At 41.4% G+C, this 22,278-nt stretch overlaps 1 protein-coding gene across 1 annotated transcript; it reads left to right on the top strand.

Moving 5' to 3' along the window:
- Nucleotides 1–2,058: 2,058 nt before the first annotated feature.
- Nucleotides 2,059–21,899, top strand: LOC106094302 (uncharacterized). Its single transcript, XM_059368813.1, has 2 exons — nt 2,059–2,109; nt 21,027–21,899. Exons 1-2 carry the CDS (start codon nt 2,059–2,061, stop codon nt 21,897–21,899), a joined length of 924 nt encoding a protein of 307 aa, XP_059224796.1.
- Nucleotides 21,900–22,278: the final 379 nt, after the last annotated feature.

Genomic DNA, 22,278 nt, shown 5'->3' with positions numbered 1-22,278 from the left:
GTTACAAACGGAATGACGAAATTAGTATACCCCCATCCCATGGTGGAGGGTATAAAAAAAGTGTTGCGCTTAGTTTGTTTGTGAGTTGATTGAATGTTACCTATACACTCAAAAAAGGCTAAACCCGCGCACCAATTGATTTAGGGTACCCACTTTTTTGATAGCCGGCGTGAAGGTGGACCCGTCCCCTTACCACAATTCTCAAAAACATCAGATCAGGGTTTACCCATTCAAGCGAAATTTGGTTTCAACGCTTATGGTAACCCAAAAACACAAAATTGGTACAAAACTTTGGAGTCAAATAACCGTGGGGGATGTCCCACCCATCCAGGGGGATGTCCCACCCATCCAGGGGGATGTCCCACCCACCCAAACGGATATGTTTACCGATTGAGATAATCTAGGTATCAAATGAAAGGTATTTAAGAGTAGAGTACGAACTCACGACCTCACGTATGGGGGACCCGCCCCACCGCCAAAAACCGATAAGTTTGACATGTTTACCGAGTGGGGCAATATGGACATCAAATGAAAGGTTATTGGAAGTACTTACAAATTTGGAGTCAATTCCCAGTGGGCCACCCGTCCTAAAAAAATCGCCCCCAAACGGACATGTGGGCCGATCGGGGGCGATATGGGATGCAAACGAAAGGTACTTGAGAGTAGCATACGCAGCTTATATAAAAGTTTGGGATCTATTCCCAGGCGAGTCGCCCACACCAAAATTATGCAACAAATGGACATGTACGCCAAACCGGACAAGGTGGGACTCAAACGAAAGGTATTTGAGAGAAGATTACGAAAAATATATAAAAATTTAAGTCAATTCCCGTGTTGGAAATGAACAAGGGGACAATATGGGATTCTAATGATAGTTATATGAGAGTTAAATGCGAATATAAATAATTTTCAAATATAGACGTCGTGAAAAAGGGACCACACGATGCCCTCCAACAGAACAGAAGACCGCATGCATAACTTCAGCCAAATCGGATAAAAATTGCGGCTTGTACGGGCTCAAGAAGTCAAATCGGGAGATCGGTTTATATGGGAGCTATATCAGGTTATAGACCGATTTCAATCGTACTTGGCACAGATATTGGAAGTCATAACAGACTACTACTTGCAAAATTGCAGCCAAATCGGACAAAAATAGTGGCCTCAAGAAGTCAAATCGGGTGATCGGTTTATATGGGTGCTATATCCAAATCTGAACCGATATGGTCCATTTGCAGTTCCCAACGACCTTCATCAAAGGAAAGTATCTGTGCAAAATGTCAAGCGGCTAGCTTTATACGTTCGACCGCAATCGTGATTTCGACAGACGGACGGACGGACGGGCAAGGCAAGATCGAATCAGAATGTTGAGGCTTTGTGGGGCCTTACATCAATGTTTCGAGGTGTTGCAAACGGAATGACTAGATTCGTATACTCCCATCCTATGATGGTGGGTATAAAAATGTATGTGTTCTTTTTCCAGAAAATTTGACACCAGTTTACCTATCCACATTCCTAGCCGTTACGTATCCAATATGACCGCGGCCCCGCCCATGATATTAAAATCGTTCTGGGAGATTTTAATGCAAAGATAGGGAAGGAAGACATTTTTGGTCCAACAGTCGCAAAGTTTAGCCTCCACGTCCAGTAATGGGTTGAGGCTGATAGATTTCGCCGCGGCAAAAACCATGGCAGTTAGTAGCATCAGATTTCAATATAAAGATATTTACAAAACCACATGGCTGTCACCCGATCAAAACATGAGAAACCAAATTGATCACGTTGTGATAGATGGAAGGCATTCATCCAGCGTGTTAGATGTACGATCGATCCGTGGAGCGAATATAGATTGGGATCATTACCTTGTTGCAGCAAAAGTTCGCACTCGTTTGAACATGGCGAGGAAAGTACGATCTGACACTGACACGGAAGCTGGACATTGAAAAGCTGCAAACACAACAAATGGCAGCGGCATACTCCACTCGACTGACCCAACTGCTTGATGAAAGCACTCCTTGTTCCGATGATATAATGGCGCAGTGGCAAACTATTACCCACTCCATGGAAAATGACGCGAAATCCGTACCGCAAGAATCCTCCAAGAAGCCCATGGTAAGACCAAGTGTTGAGATGCTATTGAAGCCAAGAATGCGGCATATAGAGTAACCCTGCAATCAGTAGCAACGCGCCAGATGAAGGAGAGGTATCGGGAGAAAAGGAGAGAGGAGATACGTCTATTCCGCAGAAAGAAAAAGGAAATGGAAAGACGTGAGTGCGAGCGAATTGAGATGTACAGGAGTCAGAATGAAGTCCGGAAATTCTACCAAAGATTTAAACACCAAACCGATGGCTTTGGTGCAGGCACATCCTCCTGCAGAGACAAAGAAGGGAATCTGGTAACTGACACAGACAACATGCTGAGGATATGGAAAGAACATTTTAGCCAACTGCTAGTGTCCGATGTTGGCGGCGAAGAGGATACCGCAGAACCAATTCCTGATGATGGTATAGAATGTTTACCTCCTAGTCAGAATGAGGTCCAAGTAGCAGTGACCCGACTAAAGAATAACAAGGCAGCAGGAGCCGACGAGTTACGCGCTTAACTATTTAAGACCAGAGGCGATACGCTTAGAAGTCGTATGCATCAGCTTATCTGCGCAATCTGACTAGAAGAACGCATAACCGAAGATTGGAACCTCAGCATACTATGTCCCGTGCCATCTACAGAGGAATTGAGAGGTACAGGAGTCACAATGCAGTCCGGAAATTCTACCAAAGAATTAAACATCAAACCGATGGCTTTGGTGCAGGCACATCCTCCTGCAGAGACAAAGAAGGAAATCTGGTAACTGACACAGATAACATGCTGAGGATATGGAAAGAACATTTTACCCAACTGCTAGTGTCCGATGTTGGCGGCGAAGAGGATACCGCAGAACCAATTCCTGATGATGGTATAGAATGTTTACCTCCTAGTCAGAATGAGGTCCAAGTAGCAGTGACCCGACTAAAGAATAACAAGGCAGCAGGAGCCGACGAGTTACGCTCTGAACTATTTAAGACCGGAGGCGACACGCTGATAAGGCGTATGCATCAGCTTATCTGCACAATCTGGCTAGAAGAACGCATACCCGATGATTGGAACCTCAGCATACTATGTTCCGTACACAAGAAAGGAGACAAGACGGAATGTGCCCACTACAGAGGAATAAGTCTCCTCTCCATCGCATACAAGATACTCTCGTACGTACTGTGTGAAAGTCAATGAGATAATTGGGCCCTATCAATGCGGCTTTAGACCTGGTAAATCCACCCTAGACCAGATATTCACACAGCGCCAAATCCTGGAAAAGACTCGAGAAGGACAAATCAACACCTGCCATCTCTTTGTTGACTACAAAGCCGCCTTTGATACCCCTTTACGTTCAAAGGTATTTCAAGCCATGTCTGAGTTTGGTATCCCTGCAAAATTTATAAGACTCTGCAGGATGACACTTGCTGATACGCGCTCCTCAGTAAGAATAGGAAAAAATCTCTCGGAACAATTTAATACCAAACGAGATTTCAGACAAGGAGACAGCCTATCGTGTGATCTCTTTAATATACTGCTGGAGAAGATTATACGAGAGGCAGATGTGAATAGATTTGGCACACTAATCACAAGAGAGCACATGCTACTCGCCTATGCCGACGATGTCGATATCATAGGTCGGTCACCGGAAGTAGTAACTGCAGCCTTTGAGAGTCAGTGAAAATCGGTCTGGCAGTAAATGGAAATTAGATGAAATGGATGGTTTCAACTCCCAAAAAAGCCTTGCACAACCGAGCAGATGAAGAAAATGGAGAAAGTTGGGAATCACAACTTTGAGACAGTCAGTAACTTTATCTACCTCGGCAATGCCGTAACCGAAACGAATGACACCAGTTTTGAGATTAAGCGAAGGAAGAATAATACTGGCAAACATATGCTACTTTGGACCAATTAAGCAGTTTAGACACAAGGCCACCTCTCGACAGACGAAGATTACACTATACCAGACACTGAAACTACCCTTGCTGTTATATGGTTCTGAGGCATGGGTGCTTGTGAAAGCAGATGAGGGAGTACTTGGAGTACTTGAGAGAAAGATTCTTCATAAAATATATGGACCAGTTTGCGTAAATGGAGAATATAGGCGACGTATGAACCGCGAGCATGGGTACATGTGAAATCATGGGTACTTGTGAAAGCTGATGAGGCAGTACTTGGAGTATTTGAGAGAATGATTCTTCGTAAAATATATATGGACCAGTTTGCGTTAATGGAGAATATAGGCGACGTATGAACCACTAACTGTATGAGCTGCATGACGACGATAGCATAGTTACACGCATCAAACTGCAACGGCTACGTTGGCTAGGTCATGTTGTCAGAATGGGTTGGGGAAGCTCCAGCAAAGAAGTCTTTTGAAGGCAAACACCGTGGTACAGGGAAACCGGCACGACCAAAAGCCCGATGGAAAGATCAAGTGGTGGGAGACACCTAGAAAATTGGTGTCAAAGATTTTAGAATGAGCGCAGAAGATTGAGGCGCTTGGAAAGCTATTCCTATGTTGTCAGAATGGGTTGGAGAAGCTCCAGCAAAGAAGTCTTTGAAGGGAAACACCGTGGTACAAGCAAACCGGGAAGACCAAAAGCCCGATGGAAAGATCAAGTGGTGGGACACACCTAGAAACTTGGTGTCAAAGATTTTAAAATGATCACAGAAGATCGAGGCGCTTGGAACGCTATTCTGCGTTCGGCTAGTGGAACAAATAATCTGTCATAGCCAATTAAAGTAAAGTAATTACCACCCAATTTAAAGTTTTGCCACGGGTTCTAACAGCCATGCCAAGTAAAGTCCAAATAGGTTTATAACCTGATATATCTCCCACATAAACCATTCGTCCGATTTGACTTCTTGAGCCTCCTAAGGGCGCCAGTATTTGGCTGAAATTTAGAACGTAATATTTTTTATGACTCTTAAGAGTCATGCGAAGTATGGTCCATCTGTATTTGTACATCTATCCGATAAATATTTGAAAAATTCATTCTCAAATGGTGAAGAGTACATAAGTTTCGGCCCGGCCAAACTTAACGCACTTTTATTTGTTCTTTATCTTAGTCTCGCTCAAAGTCTGTTGTCATCTCTACTCGGTTTTACGCATTTGACCCTAGATGGGTATCTGATGTCACTGCTTAGGCAGCTTTTTGCCACGAAAATGATTAATTGGTCAAAATAGCCTCAACAAAGTCGTAGTTATACAGCTTTAACACAATGCCTTCTCGTTTTGTTATCCGCTTTAATGCGACGACCCGTTGTCTTCAACGGCTGCCTCGCCAAAGCAGAGGTGATAAAATGTTCGCATCATTTAAATACTCGAAATATTCTCGTTCATCATCTATCACTCTGGTACGCCTGCTTTTGTGTGTGGCATTACAAATTTGTTTGCTTAGCCCTGCCACAGCTGTTACGATTTCACGATTTTGAAGACATGCGCCAACAGACGGACAAATGGACAGACATCCGCATGATTTGAGCTCGCGTTATAATTTCGCAAATTAGTTTGCTGGTTGTGACCCCGAAATACGAGTCAAGGTCAGTGAAATAATAACAGAGGCGACAATGTCTTTGGTGGCACTTTAAGCGCCATTGTGGGAGTCTCATAAGTGTGAGCCTGTTTAAAGCATTTATGGAAATGGGGGAAACCACCGCTGAAAATTTTTTTCCAATGGTCTCGCCAGGATTCGAACCCAGGCGTTCAGCGTCATAGGCGGACATGCTAACCTCTGCGCTACGGTGGCCTCCAGAAAACTTCCTTGGCTCAGTTAATATGATACTCTCAGGCATTGGAAGATGTTGCAGGCATAAACCTATTGAATTGGTACGAGAAAGTATTTGACCCATTGCCGTTTTACACCCTACACCCCCTACCACTTTGTGCATTTGTTTGTAGCACCCAAAAGGAAAAGAGATAGGCCCATATAAAATTCAATTTGAGTATAGACTCAAAAACGGCTGAACCGATTTCCATGAAATTTTCACAGATTGTGTAGGTTGGTCTGGAAGAAAACATAGGCTATGTAATTTTTTGATATCGGACCCTCCCCCTTACCCCAAAAGTACTAACCAAAAATAAAAGTGGACCGATCGCAACAACATGGGATTCAAATGAAAGGTATTCAAGAGTAGAATACGAATTTCATAATAAAAGTTGGGTCCAAGTACCTGGGGGTCCGCCCAGCCCCAAAACCCCTTAAAATAGGTTTAAATGACGATCATGGCAATATGGGACTCAAATGAAAGGTTTTCGGGAGTAGATAGACGAATATGGTCAGGAAGTAGGAATAGGCCTCATAAGTTATTAATAACGGAAGGGGACGGACCCTCCCCCGTTACTCCAAAAACACCACCCAAAATCTAAAGAGGACCGATAAGGACAATATGGGTATCAAATGAAAAGTATGCGGGAGTAGATAACGAATCTGGCATACAAATTCATGTCGAAGTAGGGGGGGCAACCCACCTCCGCAAAAACGCCCGAAAAGGGGTACATTAGCCAATCACGGATATATGGGACTCGGATTGTTTGTTCCGTATAGACTGAAAAATGGCAAAACCGAATTTCTCGAAACTTTCGCTTATTGTGTAGGTTGGTCTGGAAGCAAACATAGGGCAAATAATTTGTCGCTATCGGAAGGGGGACGGACCCTCCCCCTTATACCAAAAACACAAACCACAATCAAAAGTGGACCGATCGGGACAATATAGGTATCAAATCAAAGGTATTGGAGAGTAGAATATGAATATGGCATTTACATTGGAGTCTACAGACGGACGGACGGACATGGCTAGATCGAATAAGAATTTCGAGACATTTAAGAATATAGATACCTTATGGGGTCTTAGACGAACATTTCGAGGTGTTACAAACGGATTTACTAGATTAGTATACCCACATCCTATCATGGTGAGTATTCAACATTTTTATAGGTGGTTTAAATCTACAAATGGTGGCAACATTTGTGAGATACTATGCCCTATAAAAACTTCTCTCCAAAGAGGTGTCGCACTGCTCCACATCGTTCGGACAGGGCTTTAAATAGAAGGCCCCTTATCATTATCTGCCTACTATTATTAAGCAGATGCGAGAACAGTAAAATTTTACAGTGAGCCTAACAAAATATGGCTACATTGCCATAAAAGTGCATATCAGATAAAAGATGTATAGGGAAACACATATCCAAACCTGGACCAATATCGGAGAAGTCAAATCGAACACCACACACAAAATTTTGTAAAGTTCGGACTGCTATAGCCAAAAAAGGCCATATCGGTTGAAAGACATATACTGGAGTATGTCTAAGACTAGACTAGAGCTTAATTGTGCCCTACAGGGGTTCAAGAAGTAATATCGGGATATCGGTTTATATGGTAGCTATATCAGATTATGAACCGATTCAGGTCATATTTGGCACACATGTGGAAGGCCATAGGAGAAGACGTTGCACAAAATTTTACGTAAATTGGCTCAAGGCTCAAGAAGTATAATATGGAGATCGGTTTATATGGGAGCTATATCAGGTAAAGACCCAATTTTGACTATACTTGGCATATTTGTTGGAAGTCAAAACAAAAGACTTCATGCAAAATTTCAGCCGAATTGGATAAGAATTGTGAAAAATTTCCAACGCCTAGCTTTATTCGTTCGAAAGTTATCATGCTTTCAACAGGGGGACAGAGGGACCGACTTGACTAAATCTACTTTGGATGTCAAGACAATCAAGAATATCAATACTTTGTTGGGTCTCAGATGAATATTTCGATGTGTTACAAACGGAATGACGAAATTAGTATACCCCCATCCCATGGTGGAGTGTATGAAAAGAATTGCGGAAATCGAACCACAAATGAAGATTTGGCGGCCTAAACAAGCTTTCGAAATGCCAAAGTTACCTGCTTTAGGGCCCTGCCAAGAAGCATCCGGATAACCTTAGACCTAGAAATTTTGTACATTATCTCGATAACACCTCAGGAATTATTTTTATTCGTTCTCAAATGGCATATTTTTCACTATTTTTTTCTCAAGACTATCCCACTGTGCGACGTTTGTATAGTTAGAGGTATCAAAGTGCAACGGTTGCGTTAGGTTGTCGGAATGAAAGAAAAAACTCCAGCGAAGAAGACTTTTGGAGGCGAACAGTTTCGTACACGTAAACCGACACGGTTGAGAAGAACAAGTGGCGAAAGACATCCCAAGACTTGGTGTTAGGGATACGAGAAGGAGCACGGAAAATCGAGGCGCTGAAACATCTATTCTCAGTTTGGCTAATGGGACAAATTTTCTGTCCATGCCAATTCAAGTACCATTCAAAGGACTGGAATTTTTAAAAATGCGGCACGCCGCAGGGCGACAGCTCATTACGCATTACGCAGTTTTAGTTGGCTAAATAACCCACAAATGTCGCCAACAGTAGAAGGACAGCAGTTGCTCTAAAAATTTATTATCTGATGTTCTCGCTACTATTTAAACCCCGGCGTTCAACGTTAAAGGCGGATATGCTAACCTTTGCGCCAAGATGGCCTCCAACTTAAGTTACATAAAAAGCCCAAAAACAAGCGAATATTCACATCCGCTAAATCAGACAAGTAATCGAAGAAATGAGAACGTAAAGTGAAACTCCTACTGACTGCTAGTGCGGTACACATATACAGCAGATGTTCTATAGTCTCTTCTTCTTCGACGTCCTCAATGTCTCGCCACAATGTCCAGAGGCATTAGATGCAGCATTAAATTCAGTGCATTAGATGGTGTCATCCTAAGTGCGGCTGTGATGCACAAACAAGCAGTCCTTGGAGAACGACCGCCTCCCATTGCACCTGAAGAAATCGACTTCCCCCTGGCAAACCAGAGTAGTTCTGGCTTAATTACGATCCGGCAGATGCAGCCGCCTCAACTCCTACAGAACAAGGATTGATGCCGACGTGCAAGATGTATGTCCCGATTGTAACCAGGGACCGCACGATACACGTCACCTGTTTAACTGCCCGGCCAGACCCACTCGACTCAGACCCAGATCCCTGTGGGCGCAGCCTATCTTAGTCGCAGAGTTTCTGGATCTTGACACTCAACAGAATCAAGCAGACGAAAGATAGAACACAATAAACTTCTATAACAAGAACAACAACAACAAGCCATCCTTTGGATCCGGTTGAGTATTGAACAGTAGGTGGACTTTTGAAGCGCCGTCCACCAGACCCCAGCACCATATAGCATTATAGGTTTGAAAACTGCAGTATATACCGAATGGCGGTCTAAGCCCCCAACTTTTGCCAATGACTCTCTTGCAGGTGTTGCCCTTCTTGCCCTTTCCAAAATGTAGGATTTGAAGTTCAATTTCCTGTCCAGCAAAACACCTAGATATTTTGCGCTTTCTCTAAATGGAACATTCTCTTCTCCCAAGGAGACAGGTGCCACTATAGGCAACTTGCATCTCCTGCTGAAAAGAACTACTTCTGTCTTACACCGATTTACGCCTAGACCATTTTCGGTAGTCCACTTCCCCGTTGCATGTAGAGATTCCTGGAGTAAATCTCTTTCCCCTAATCGCAATTGCCACGTCATCAGCATACGCGATCACTTTTGCACCTTTTCCTTCCAAGGACAATAATATATTATTAATGGCTATATTCCAAAGTAGATGAGACGGAACACCTCCTTGAGGTGTCCCTGCGCTAAATATTCATTGTAGATCTACAGATCTCCAGCTTGCCGTAATTGAACAATAGGTGGACTTTTGAAGCGCCGTCCACCAGACCACAACACCATATAGCATTATAGGTCTGACAACTGCAGTACATACCCAGTGCATGACGCGTGGTCTAAACCCCCAACTTTAGCCAATGGCTCTCTTGCAAGTGTATAGCGCAAGAGTTTCCTTTCTTGTCCTATCCAAAATGTTGGCTTTGAAGTTCAATTTCCTGTGCAGCAAAACACCCAGATTTTGCTCTTTCTGTAAATGGAACATTCTGTTCTCCCAAGAAGACAAGTGCCACTGTAGTTAATTTATATCTCCTGCAGAAAAGAACTACTTCTGTCTTAAAGGGATTTACGCCTAGACCATTTTCGGTAGTCCACTTCGCTGTTAAACGTAGAGCTTCCTGAAGTATAAGGGTGTTGGGAAACTTTCCCCTAACCGCAATTGCCACGTATCAGCATACGCGACAACTTTTAAGCCTTTTTCTTCCAAAGACAATAATATATTGTTAATGGCTATATTCCAAAGTAGAGGAGACGGAACACCTCCTTGAGGTGTCCCTGCGCTAAATATTCATTTTATTTAGATCTACAGTATCTTTTAGTAAATAATTTATTAATAAACTTTCTTACGGCAGAGTTGATGCCTAGAAACTCCAACTCTTTCATGGCATCGATGTCGGTTTCTACATTATTGAAAGCTCCTTGAATGTCAAGAAGTGCTACCATTGTATATTCCTTGCCAGTGAGAGAACCCTCAATGTAGCCGAATAGGTCGTGAAGGGCTTTTTCAGTGGATTTGCCTTTACTATATGCATGGTGCTGGCGCGACAGGCGATCTCCAGAGATCTGTGCCCTAAGATTGGTTTATATCCAAATCTCAAGAGTCTAACTAATTCTTTAGTTCAGGTAGTTGTTAAAAAATGTGTACTACCATATAGCGCACCAAATTCTCATGCCATTCATGACTTGCAAACCAAAGTTCGAATCCCCGGGCCGGCCAAAAAAATTTTATTTTTTATACCCTCCATCATAGGATACTAACTTCGCTATTCCGTTTGTAACACCATGAAGTATTGATCTAAGATCCCATAAAGTGTATATATTCCTGATCGTTTGACATTTTCAGTCGATCTAGCCATGTCCCTCCGTCTGTCTGTCTGTGTATCTAGGGAAAGCACGCTAAATTTTGAGGAAGTAAAGCTAGGCACTTGAAATTTTGCACAAATACCTCCTATAAGTGTAGGTCGGTTGGGATTGTAAATGGGCCGTATCGGTTCATGTTTTAATAAAGGGGAGTGCCTTTCAACAACAAATTTATACTTTGGGTCGTTGAGATTCAATACAAGTTGTTGCAGGAAAATTAACAAATTTCGTTGTCGGTTTTACGACAAAAGTTGTTGTTTTTCAAAATTATTTTAATCTGTGTATACAAAAATATAGAGCGAGGGTTAGGTTTTCATTTTATGGAAAATTTAATTTCAAAGCGTTTTTCAAGGAAAATAAAGTTTTTGCAGAAACTTTTTTTGGAATCTATTTATACTCGTAGGGCAACATTAACAAACAAAATCCAACTAATATACCCAATTTCCTACACAGCAACTAATTTTTCTATTTCAATTTTAAATGTAAATCAAAATTAACGAAAAAAAAACTTGCTGCTGTTTGGGCTTAAGACTACCCAGATTATGGCTAATATTAGCAATTTATAAATCGTTTAGCTAATACATTTTAATTAAGTTTTCTTTATTGCAGTTAATTTGTCGATATCGCATATTTAAGAAAAAAAAAAACTCATTTCGTGGAATATTAAATTAGGAGAGGTTCACAATGGGCTTTGAAATTTGAACTGGTGCTTGCTCTCATCGTGCAAGGGTAGCAAATTGGCTATCTTAAAAATAGATATCATTTTAATATGATATCAGACAATACAGCTACAACAATGAAGACACGAGTAAAAGAAGCTGAAATAAATTCGATATTGCTACTGCATATTAAAATTTGATTTGAACACACGAGTAATGACCTTTTATGAGGAGGCGCACACGCAGCTTTTGTCTTTGATAGAAAAAATGTGCAATACTCATAGCAGTCGGTGATCCGTTCACCAAAATTCAAAAATTCGCCAAGCATTGACTGAAGGTTATATGGCCAATTGACGTTTTTTGGCGGGCTAAACGAGAAAACCAAAGAGTGATATCAAATGAATTACAGTATTTTTTTTTTTTTTGTTGCAAGAGCCCGGACATAAATGATTAGGATCCATGATGCATTGATAAATAATTATTAGGGGTAGTGCGAAAATCTTAGCAATCAGTGGATAATTAACATAAAAAATATTTGCAGCAGGTTGATATAAACTTTTGAAAAACTACGAGACTATACCACGAACTGTTTGCTTCATTGATAAGACAGACAATATCTGATTATTACAAAAAAACTATAAGACTATAGATTACGTTAAATTAAAAAAAAAAAGTTTTTATCATATTCGTACTTACAGGTAGTTGGGTGATTTTCCATAACTGCAAAAAAAAAAGAAAAAAATATTATTAATTGATAATCGTTTAAGTCTTATCTAGTATCTTATCAAATAGCATAACTACAGCGCCCTCTATAGGCTGAATAAGAATAATTGTGAGATCGGTTTATATGGGAGCTATATCAAGTTATTAACTAATTTCAACCGTACTTGGCATAGTTGTTGGAAGTCAAAACAAAAGACTTCAGAGGCTCAAGAAATCAAGATCCAAGATTGGTTTGTATGGCAGATATGAATATCATGTTATGAACCGATATGAAACATATTTAGCACAGTTGTTAAAAGTCTTCATGTAAAAGGAATTCATGCAAAAATTCACTAAAATCGGATAAGAATTAAGCGGATAAGTTAAGCTACACGAAGTCAAGCTACAATGACGGTTTATATGGCAGTTTAATCAAAACCGGAGCCGAAATGGCCCATTTACAACATCAGCCGATCTACACTAATAGCAAGTCCCTGTGCAAAATTTCAAGCAGATATCCTTAACTGTTGGACAAATATTGTGTTTCCACCATCCTATGGTAGAAGACATAAAAACAAAAATAAAAAAACAAGTAAAAGCGTAATAAGTTCGGCCGAGCCGAATCTTGTATACCCACCACCATGCGCCCTCTAGAGGCTCACGAAATCAAGATCCCAGATCGGTTTATATGACAGCTATACCAAGTTATAAACCGATTGGAACCATATTTGGCACAGTTGCTGGAAGTCACAATAAAACAGGTCACGGAAAATTTCAGCCAAAGCGGATAAGAATTGCGCCCTCTAATGGCTCAAGAAGTAATATAGGGAGATCGGTGTAAAGGGGACATGTATAAGACTATAGACCGATTCAGACCATATTTGACACATATATTAAAGGTCATAGGAGAAGTCATTGTACAAAATTTCAGCCAAATCGGATAATAATTGCGCACTCTAGAGGCTCAAGAAGTCAAGACGCAAGATTTATATAGCAGCTATATCAGGTTATTGACCGACTTGAACTTAACTTAGCACAGTTGTTGGATATTAAACAAAATACTTCGTGCAAAATTTCATTCCAATCGGAGAGAATTGCGCACTCTAGAGGCTCAAGAAGTCAGTCCCCAGATCGGTTTATATGGCAGCTATATCAGGTTATGAACCGATTTGAACCATACTTGGCACAATTGTTAGATACCATAACAAAACACGTTGTGCAAAATTTCAATCCAATCGAATAAGAATTGCGACCTCTAGGGACTCGAGAATTCAAGACCCAAGATCGGTTTATACGACAGCTATATCAGGTTATAGACCGATTTGAACCTTATTTGGAACAGTTGTTAAAAGTCATAGCAAAACACGTCATTTAAAATTTCATTCCAATCGGGTAATAATTGCGCCCTCTATAGGCTCAAAAAGTCAAGACCCAAGATCGGTTTATATGGCAGCTATATCAAAACATGGACCGATATCGCCCATTTACAATCCCAACCGACCTACACTAATAAGAAGTATTTGTGCAAAATTTCAAGCGGCCAGCTTTACTCCTTCGATAATTAGCGTGCTTTCGACAGACAGACAGACGGACGGACGGACATGGCTAGATCTTTATGGGGTCTCGGACGAATATTTCGATTAGTTACAAATAGAATGACAAAATTAGTATACCCCCATCCTATGGTGGAGGGTATAAAAAAGAATCTGTGCAACATTTCAGCTCAATACCTCCATTTTTAAAGACTGTAGCGTGATTTCAACAGACAGCCGGACGGACGGACATGGCTATATCGTCTTGGATTTTTACGCTGATCAAGAATTTTTACACTTTATAGGTTCGGAAATGGATATTTCGATGTGTTGCAAACGGAATGACAAAATGAATATATCCCCATCCTTCGGTGGTGGGTATAACTCTCTTAATGCTCTATAGAAAGCAAAAAAAACACGTTTTTTTGGAATTATTTAGTTTTTTTTTAAGGATTTATTGCATATTTATGGTGCTAACTATAACTAATACATAAACTTTAGCTAATTATTTATGGAATAGCTCATATTACAGTTAATCCAATAACTCACACCAAACCAGGTTTTCGAGGTACTCCGCTATATTTAGTCAAAATATTATTTTTTTTTTATATTTATTTTATATATAAAAACCCTAATCGATCATTAGTTAAGAAAAAAAATTAATAATTATGCATAAAATATTTAATAAAGCATAAAAAGTGTTTCTGTTGTTACTCACGAAAGCATTCAAACACAAAGTTTGTTAAACAAAAGAAATATCGATAACTGTAACCCATCTGGTCAATCTTGGAGGCAGCTTTTTTTGCAGCAGGCACAATTAAACATCTCATATCAATATCATGAACTTCAAAAAGTAGTGAATCAAGTCAAAATTAAGTTTTGATTCAGTTCGATGTCGTTCGTGTCACTGAATATTTATAAAGTCATATGCAAATGTCAAAAGTTGCTGTGAGTCTGTATGTCTACCCCCAATGGGACACGTTAGATAAATAAAATTTTTATATTTTTTTAAATGCAAACCAAATGTGTAAAAAAGGAAACAAAAATTAAACACAACCATGGGGCTAAGAAGCAGCTTAGAAGCAGCCATAAAAGTGAAATTATTTTGACAATGCAATTAAAAAACAAGTAAAAGCGTGCGAAGTTCGGCCGGGCCGAATCTTATATACCCTCCACCATGGCTGGCAATTGTCGAGTTCTTTTTCTTTGATTTGAACTATACCTGGCACAGTTGTTGGATATCATAACAAAACACGTCGTGCAAAATTTCATTCCAATCGGAGAGAATTGCGCCCTCTAGAGGCTCAAGAGGTCAACACCCAAGATCGGTTTATATAACAGCTATATCAGGTCATGAACCGATTTTGAACCATACTTGGCACAGTTGTTGGATATCATAACAAAACAAGTCGTGCAAAATTTCATTCCAATTGGATAAGAATTGCGCACTCTAGAGGCTCAAGAAGTCAAGACCCAAGATCGGTTTATATGGCAGCTATAGCAGGTTATAGACCGATTTGAACCATACTTGGCACAGTTGTTGGATATCATAACAAAACACGTCGTGCAAAATTTCATTCCAATCGGATAAGAATTGCGCACTCTAGAGGCTCAAGAAGTCAAGATCCAAGATCGGTTTATATGACAGCTATATCAGCTCATGGACCGATATGAACCATACTTGGCACAGTTGTTGGATAACAAAACAAAATACGTCGTGCAAAATTTCATTCCAATCGGATAAAAATTGCGCACTCTAGAGGCTCAAGAAGTCAAGACCCAAGAGTTATTGACCGATTTGAACCTAACTTAGCATAGTTGTTGGGTATCATAACAAAATACTTCGTTCAAAATTTCATTTCAATCGGAGAGAATTGTGCACTCTAGAGGCTCAAGAAGTCAAGTCCCCAGATCAGTTTATATGACAGCTAGATCAGATTATGGACCGATTTGAACCTAACTTAGCACAGTTGTTGGATAACAAAACAAAATACGTCGTGCAAAATTTCATTCCAATCGGAGGCTTAAGAAGTCAAGACCCAAGATCGGTTTATATGCCAGCTATATCAGGTCATGGACCGATTTGAACCATACTTGGCACACTTTTAGGATATCATAACAAAACACGTCGTGCAAAATTTCATTCCAATTGGATAAGAATTGCGCACTCTAGAGGCCCAAGAAGTCAAGACCCAAGATCGGTTTATATGGTAGCTATATCAAAATGTGGACCGATATGGCCCATTTACAATACCAACCGACCTACACTAATAAGAAGTATTTGTGCAAAATTTTAAGCGGCTAGCTTTATTCCTTCGGAAGTTAGCGTGCTTTCGACAGACAGACGGACGGACACGGCTCGGTCCAGAATTGGATATAGCTGCCATATAGACCGATCTCTCGATTTAAGGTCTTGGGCCCATAAAAGAGCCATTTATTGTCCGATGTCGCCGAAAGCTGGGACAGTGAGCTGTGTAAAGCCCTTTGACATCGTTGTTAAATTTGGTCCAGATCGGTCCAGATTTGGGTAAAGCTGCACTATAGACCGATCTCTCAATTGAAGGTCTTGGGCCCATAAAAGAGGCATTTATTGTCCGATGTCGCCGAAATTTGGGACAGTGAGCTGTGTAAAGCCCTTCGACATCCTTCTTAAGTTTGGTCCAGATCGTTCCAGATTTGGATATAGCTGCCATATAGACCGATCTCTCGATTTAAGGTTTTGGGCCTATAAATGACGCATTTATTGTTCGATGTCGCCGAAATTTGGAACAGTGAGTTGTGTTACGTCCTTCGATATCCCTCTTCAGGTTGGCCCAGATTGGTCCAGATTTGCGTATAGCTGCCATATAGACCGATCTCTCGATATAAGGATTTGGGCCCATATAAGGCGCATCCATTGTTCGATGTTCCCGAATTTGGGAAGGTGAGTTGTGTTAGGTCCTTCGATATTCCTTTTCAAGTTGGTCCAGATCCTTTCAGATTTGCATATAGCTGTCATATAGACCGATCCCTCGATTCAAAGTCTTGTCGCCATAAAAGGCGCATTTATAATCCCATTTCGCTGAAATTCGACACAGTCACTTATGTTAGGTTTTTCGACATCCGTGCAGTATATGCTTCAGTTCGGTCTATATTTGGATAAAGCTACCGAAAACACCAAAATTTTGTACTACAAAATTGAACAATGACTTTAATTGTTGGACGACTTAATGTCAGTGCTGATTTTGGTCCAAATCAGAGCATTTTTCGATATAGCTGCTATGAGGGCATAAATTGTGCATTCTTCACCGGATTATGACGCAAGTTGGTTTACACATATATCCGAGGTGGTGGGTATCCAAAATTCGGCCCGGCAGAACTTTACGCCTTGAAGGTTGCAAATGGGCCATATCGGTTCAGATTTTGGCTATAGCTTCCATATATACCGATCACCCGAGTTGACTTCTTGAGCCCCTGGAAACCGCAATTTGACCGATTTGGTTGAAATTTTGCCCATAGTGTTCTGCTATGACCTACAGCAACTGTGCCACGTACCGTCCAAATAGGTCAAGATCCTGATATGGCTTCCATTCTGTTTGTAACACCTCGAAATATTGACCTAGGACCCAATCCTCTCGATATCCTGAGTCGATCTAGCCATGTCCGTCCGTCCGTCTGTCGAAATCACGAAAGCGGTCGAACGCGTAAAGCTAGCAGGTTCGAATTTTGCACAGATACTTAATATCGATGTAGGTCGCTGAAAGTTGCAAATGGGCCATATCGGATCAGTTTTGGAAATAGCTTCCATATATACCGATCGCCTGATTTGACTTCTTAAGGCCCCTGGAAAGCCCAATTTGTCCGATTTGGCCGACATGTTGCACATAATGTTCTGCTATGACTTACAACAACTGTGCCACGTATCGTCCAAATAGGTCAAGATCCTGATATGGCTTCCATATATACCGATCACCCGAGTTGACTTCTTGAGCCCCTGGAAATCGCAATTTGTCCGAATTGGCTGAAGTCAGCCATTCTGTTTGTAACACCTCGAAATATTGACCTAGGACCCAATCCTCTCGACATCCTGAGTCGATCTAGCCATGTCCGTCCGTCCGTCTGTCGAAATCACGAAAGCGGTCGAACGCGTAAAGCTAGCAGGTTGGAATTCTGCACAGATACCTAATATCGTGGTGCATAGGTTAACATGCCCGCCTATCGTGCCCAAACGCCGGGGTTCAAATACTGCCGGCGAGAACACCTTAAAATATTTTTCAGCGGTGGTTATCCCCTCACCAAATGCTGGTGACATTTGTGACTTTTGTACTTTTCAGTGGCACGCCGTTCGGACTCGGCATCAAACAGGAGATCCCCTTATCATTGAGCTTAAATTTGAAACGGGCAGCACTCAATCGATATTGTGAGAAGTTAATTTGTTCCGTAATGGGATGTTTGGGAAACACTAAACACTTAATATCGATGTAGTTCGCTGAAAGTTGCAAATGGGCCATATCGGATCAGTTTTGGAAATAGCTTCCATATATACCTATCGCCCGATTTGTCTTCTTCAGGCCCCTGGAAACCCCAATTTGTCCGAATTGGCTGAAATTTTGAACATAGTGTTCTGCTGTGACTTACAACAACTGTGCCACGTACCGTCCAAATAGGTCAAGATCCTGATATTGCTCCCATATAAACCAATCTACCGATTTGACTTCTTTAGGCCCCTGGAAGCAAAACTTTTCATCCGATTTGGCTGAAATTTTGGACGTAGTGTTGTGTTATGACTTCAACAAATGTGCTAAGTAGGGCCTACCTCGGTCTATAACCTGATATAGCTCCCATATAAACCGATCTCGGGATTTGACTTCATGAGCCCATGGAAGCCGCCATTTTTATCCAATGTGGCTGAATTTTTGCACAAAGTATTCCGTTATGACTCTCAACAATTGTGCTAAGTACCGTTCGAATCAGTCTATAACCAGATATAGCTCCCATATTTTACCAGAAGCCAGGTGGTGGGTTCCCAAAATACGGCCTGGTTGTGTGCTAAATCGGTCTATAACCTGAGATAGCTCGCATATAAACCAATCTCATGATTTGACTTCTTGAGCCCCTGGAAGCCGCCATTTTTATCCGATTTGGCTGAAAATACGGTCCGAATCGGTCTACAACCAGATATAGCTCCCATATTTTAGCAAAATCGGTGGTGGTGGGTTTCCAAGATTCCGCCTGGCCACAATTCGTGACTCCATCAAAAATTCTAAATTCCATGGAAAAACCAGCAAAATTTTATTTTCACTTTTATAACTTTAAAATGGCTGTATCTCCTTAACTATGGGTCCTAGAGGGAAATGGGCCATAATTCGTGACACCATCAAAAAATTCCAAATTTCATCGAAAATCCAGCAAAAAACCGAAATTTCACTCTGAATACTTTTAAAATGGCTGTATCTCCTAAACAATGCGTCCTAGAGGGAAATGGGCCATTATCGGTGACTCCATCAAAAACTTCCATATATCATAAAAAATCTACTTTTTACTTTTAAAACTTAAAAAGGGATGAATCTCGTAAACTATGCGTCGCAAAGGGATTCCACCATTCCATCAAAAAATTAAAAATTTAATCGAAAAACCATCACAAATCGCGTTTTCACTTTGAAATCTTTAAGATGGCTGTATCTCCTTAACTATGAGTCCTTGAAGGAACTGCATCCTAGAAGGAAATAATTCGTGACTGACTAAAAATATTCTTTATTTCATCAAAAACTCATCCTAAATCGAAGATTTACTTTCAAAACTTTAAAAGTGCTGTATCTCCTAAACTATGCGTCCTAGAGGGAAGTGGGCCACAATTCGTGACACCATCAAAAAATTCAAAATTTTATCGAAAATCCAGCCAAAACCGAATTTTCACTCTGAATACTTTTTAAATACTGTATCGGAAATGGGCCATAATCCGTGACTCCACCAAATTTTCCAAATTGCGTCGAAAATCCAGAAAAAATGGAAATTATGAAAACTTTAAAAAGGCTTTAACTCCAAAACTATGCGTCCTAGGGGGAATTCGTGACTTTATCAAAAATTTAAGTTTCACTTGGAAAACTTATCGTCGTTGTTGGTTATCCTGCCTTGTTGATTTATAATCCTAAATTCAAAAACGTGCTGCATTTTATGGCTACAATTCGGAAATAGACATGAAAAAAGACCACCAACCACAACGCGAACACCTTTACACAGCAGATAACAAATTTGACCGACATTAATATTAAAAGGCAAACATAAAACCTAATTTGACAGACAGGTTGTCGTCAAACCAAAAAATATAATAGGCTTAAACCAAAAATATGCATAACAAGACTATACTTTTGGTTTCACACCTACTTGGAATCGAATAGCAATCAGGTTTGGTGCATACCATTACCGTTGAAGAGGAAAAAAGCCTAATGCTTCTCATTCGTAGAAGAGGGTGGCAAAGTTAGATTGACTTATTATCTCAGAAGATAGATATCCCAGATCACAGGCTCAGGTTGGTGCCTCTCGCAGACACTTAATTAGTAAATAATCAGCTCTATGCGGTTCTCATACAACTCGAGACTCGAGTTTGCAATTAATTGAGCCAAATACGAGTATGATGATTTATGAAATGTTGTTGCTAGTCCCCTGAATAGATTTCCAAAATTTTCAGGTCTATGCGACAAAGTTGGTCTTCATCCTCATTTGCATGAGATTTTCAAATGAACCCGCCCATCTTGAAAATGTGGTTAGCGGTGGGCCGGCTTGTGTAACAGACGCAACATTATCTGCTCGATCGATGTTTAATAAATTATTGGTCACAATATATATTAAATCTTGTGTTCTTCGGGTCTATAAAACTAAAATAAAACAAAAACTACACTACTTCCGCCTAATGTCTATTGGATTAGCGCCGAGTGTTTCATCTCATTATGCCGGGCCAATGTTGGCCAACGGTGGCAGTTTTCAGATAATCATATAAAATAAACCTATTGATTGAGAGACAACAGCATTAACTTGCAAGCATTCAGAGCTAAAGCATAACAAACGAAAATGGTAAGAGCCCTAAAATAAAACAAATAGACAAACAAAACATCATATTGAAGAGGATTTACGAAAATGAAGTGATTATGAATTCGCCTACAACGCCCCACCCTAATGGATTCTCAACTAATGCTAACAATTTGCCTTTGTTTTTTTTTTTTTTGGTTATCGTTTAGAAATTCTTCATTGTTGCCCTTGCCTTGTGCGCCAGCGCCTACGCTGATGTCTCTGAATTAGGCTACAACTATCAACAGCCAGCTGCTGCCCCAGCTCCATCTTACTCGGCCCCAGCTGCTGCTCCAGCTCCATCTTACTCAGCTCCTTCATACTCTGCCCCCGCTCCATCCTACTCTGCCCCAGCTGCTGCTCCAGCCCCATCCTACGCTGCCCCAGCTCCATCCTATGCTGCCCCAGCTCCATCTTACTCCGCCCCAGCTGCTGCTCCAGCCCCATCTTACTCGGCCCCAGCTGCTGCCCCAGCTCCTTCCTACTCTGCCCCAGCTGCTGCCCCAGCTCCATCTTACGCTGCCCCAGCTCCTTCCTACTCTGCCCCAGCTGCTGCCCCAGCTCCATCTTACGCTGCCCCAGCTCCATCTTACTCCGCCCCAGCTGCTGCTCCAGCTCCATCTTACTCTGCCCCAGCTCCTTCTGCCCCCAACCATTTGTATGATGCTCCACATGCTGCCCCAGCTCCTTCCTACTCTGCCCCAGCTGCTGCACCAGCTCCTTCCTACTCCGCCCCAGCTGCTGCCCCAGCTCCTTCCTACTCCGCCCCAGCTGCTGCCCCAGCTCCATCTTACTCCGCCCCTGCTGCTGCCCCAGCTCCTTCCTACTCCGCCCCAGCTGCTGCTCCAGCTCCATCTTACTCCGCCCCTGCTGCTGCCCCAGCTCCATCCTACTCTGCCCCCGCTGCTGCCCCAGCTCCATCCTACTCTGCTCCATCTTACTCTGCTCCAGCTGCTGCTGCTGAGTCTTATGCCTCTGCTTCCAGCCAAGGCGGTTACAGATACAAGACTGTTCGCCGTGTTGTCGTCAGCCACCGTGCTTAAACTGTGATGACGCGTTTGTTACCAACGCTTGTTATGTTTTGTTGATAGTTCTTTCGAACTTTAAAATAATAAAAATTTTTATATAAAAAAAATTAAATCTAAAAATCTTTCTTTTAACAACGTAAATGCATCACATATGAAAAGGATACAGATCCACTGCCTATAGCACAGAAACTTTAGAAACAGTAACCCCAAAAGAAATCCTTTATATATGAAAAAATACGCTTTGTTTGTTCGTCTGTTGCGTATAAACTCAAAAATGGCTGAACCGGGAGAGGGGGCGGACCCTCCCCCTTACTTTCATTTTCAGAAACGCCAGACCTCGGAGATGTGTGCACCGATTTAAACGAAATTTTGAATGCCACCTTATGGTACCCCA

This window comes from Stomoxys calcitrans, chromosome 1 (assembly GCF_963082655.1).
Source record: "Stomoxys calcitrans chromosome 1, idStoCalc2.1, whole genome shotgun sequence".
NCBI lineage: Eukaryota > Metazoa > Arthropoda > Insecta > Diptera > Muscidae > Stomoxys > Stomoxys calcitrans.
This window is presented reverse-complemented; position numbering and strand designations above follow the sequence as displayed.

Coding starts and splice junctions, on each gene's coding strand:
- LOC106094302 (XM_059368813.1), top strand. CDS start 2,059: ATGGAAAATGACGCGAAATCCGTACCGCAAGAATCCTCCAAGAAGCCC. Junction 2,110..21,026: donor AATCCTCCAAGAAGCCCATG/GTAAGACCAAGT, acceptor GTTATCGTTTAG/AAATTCTTCATTGTTGCCCT.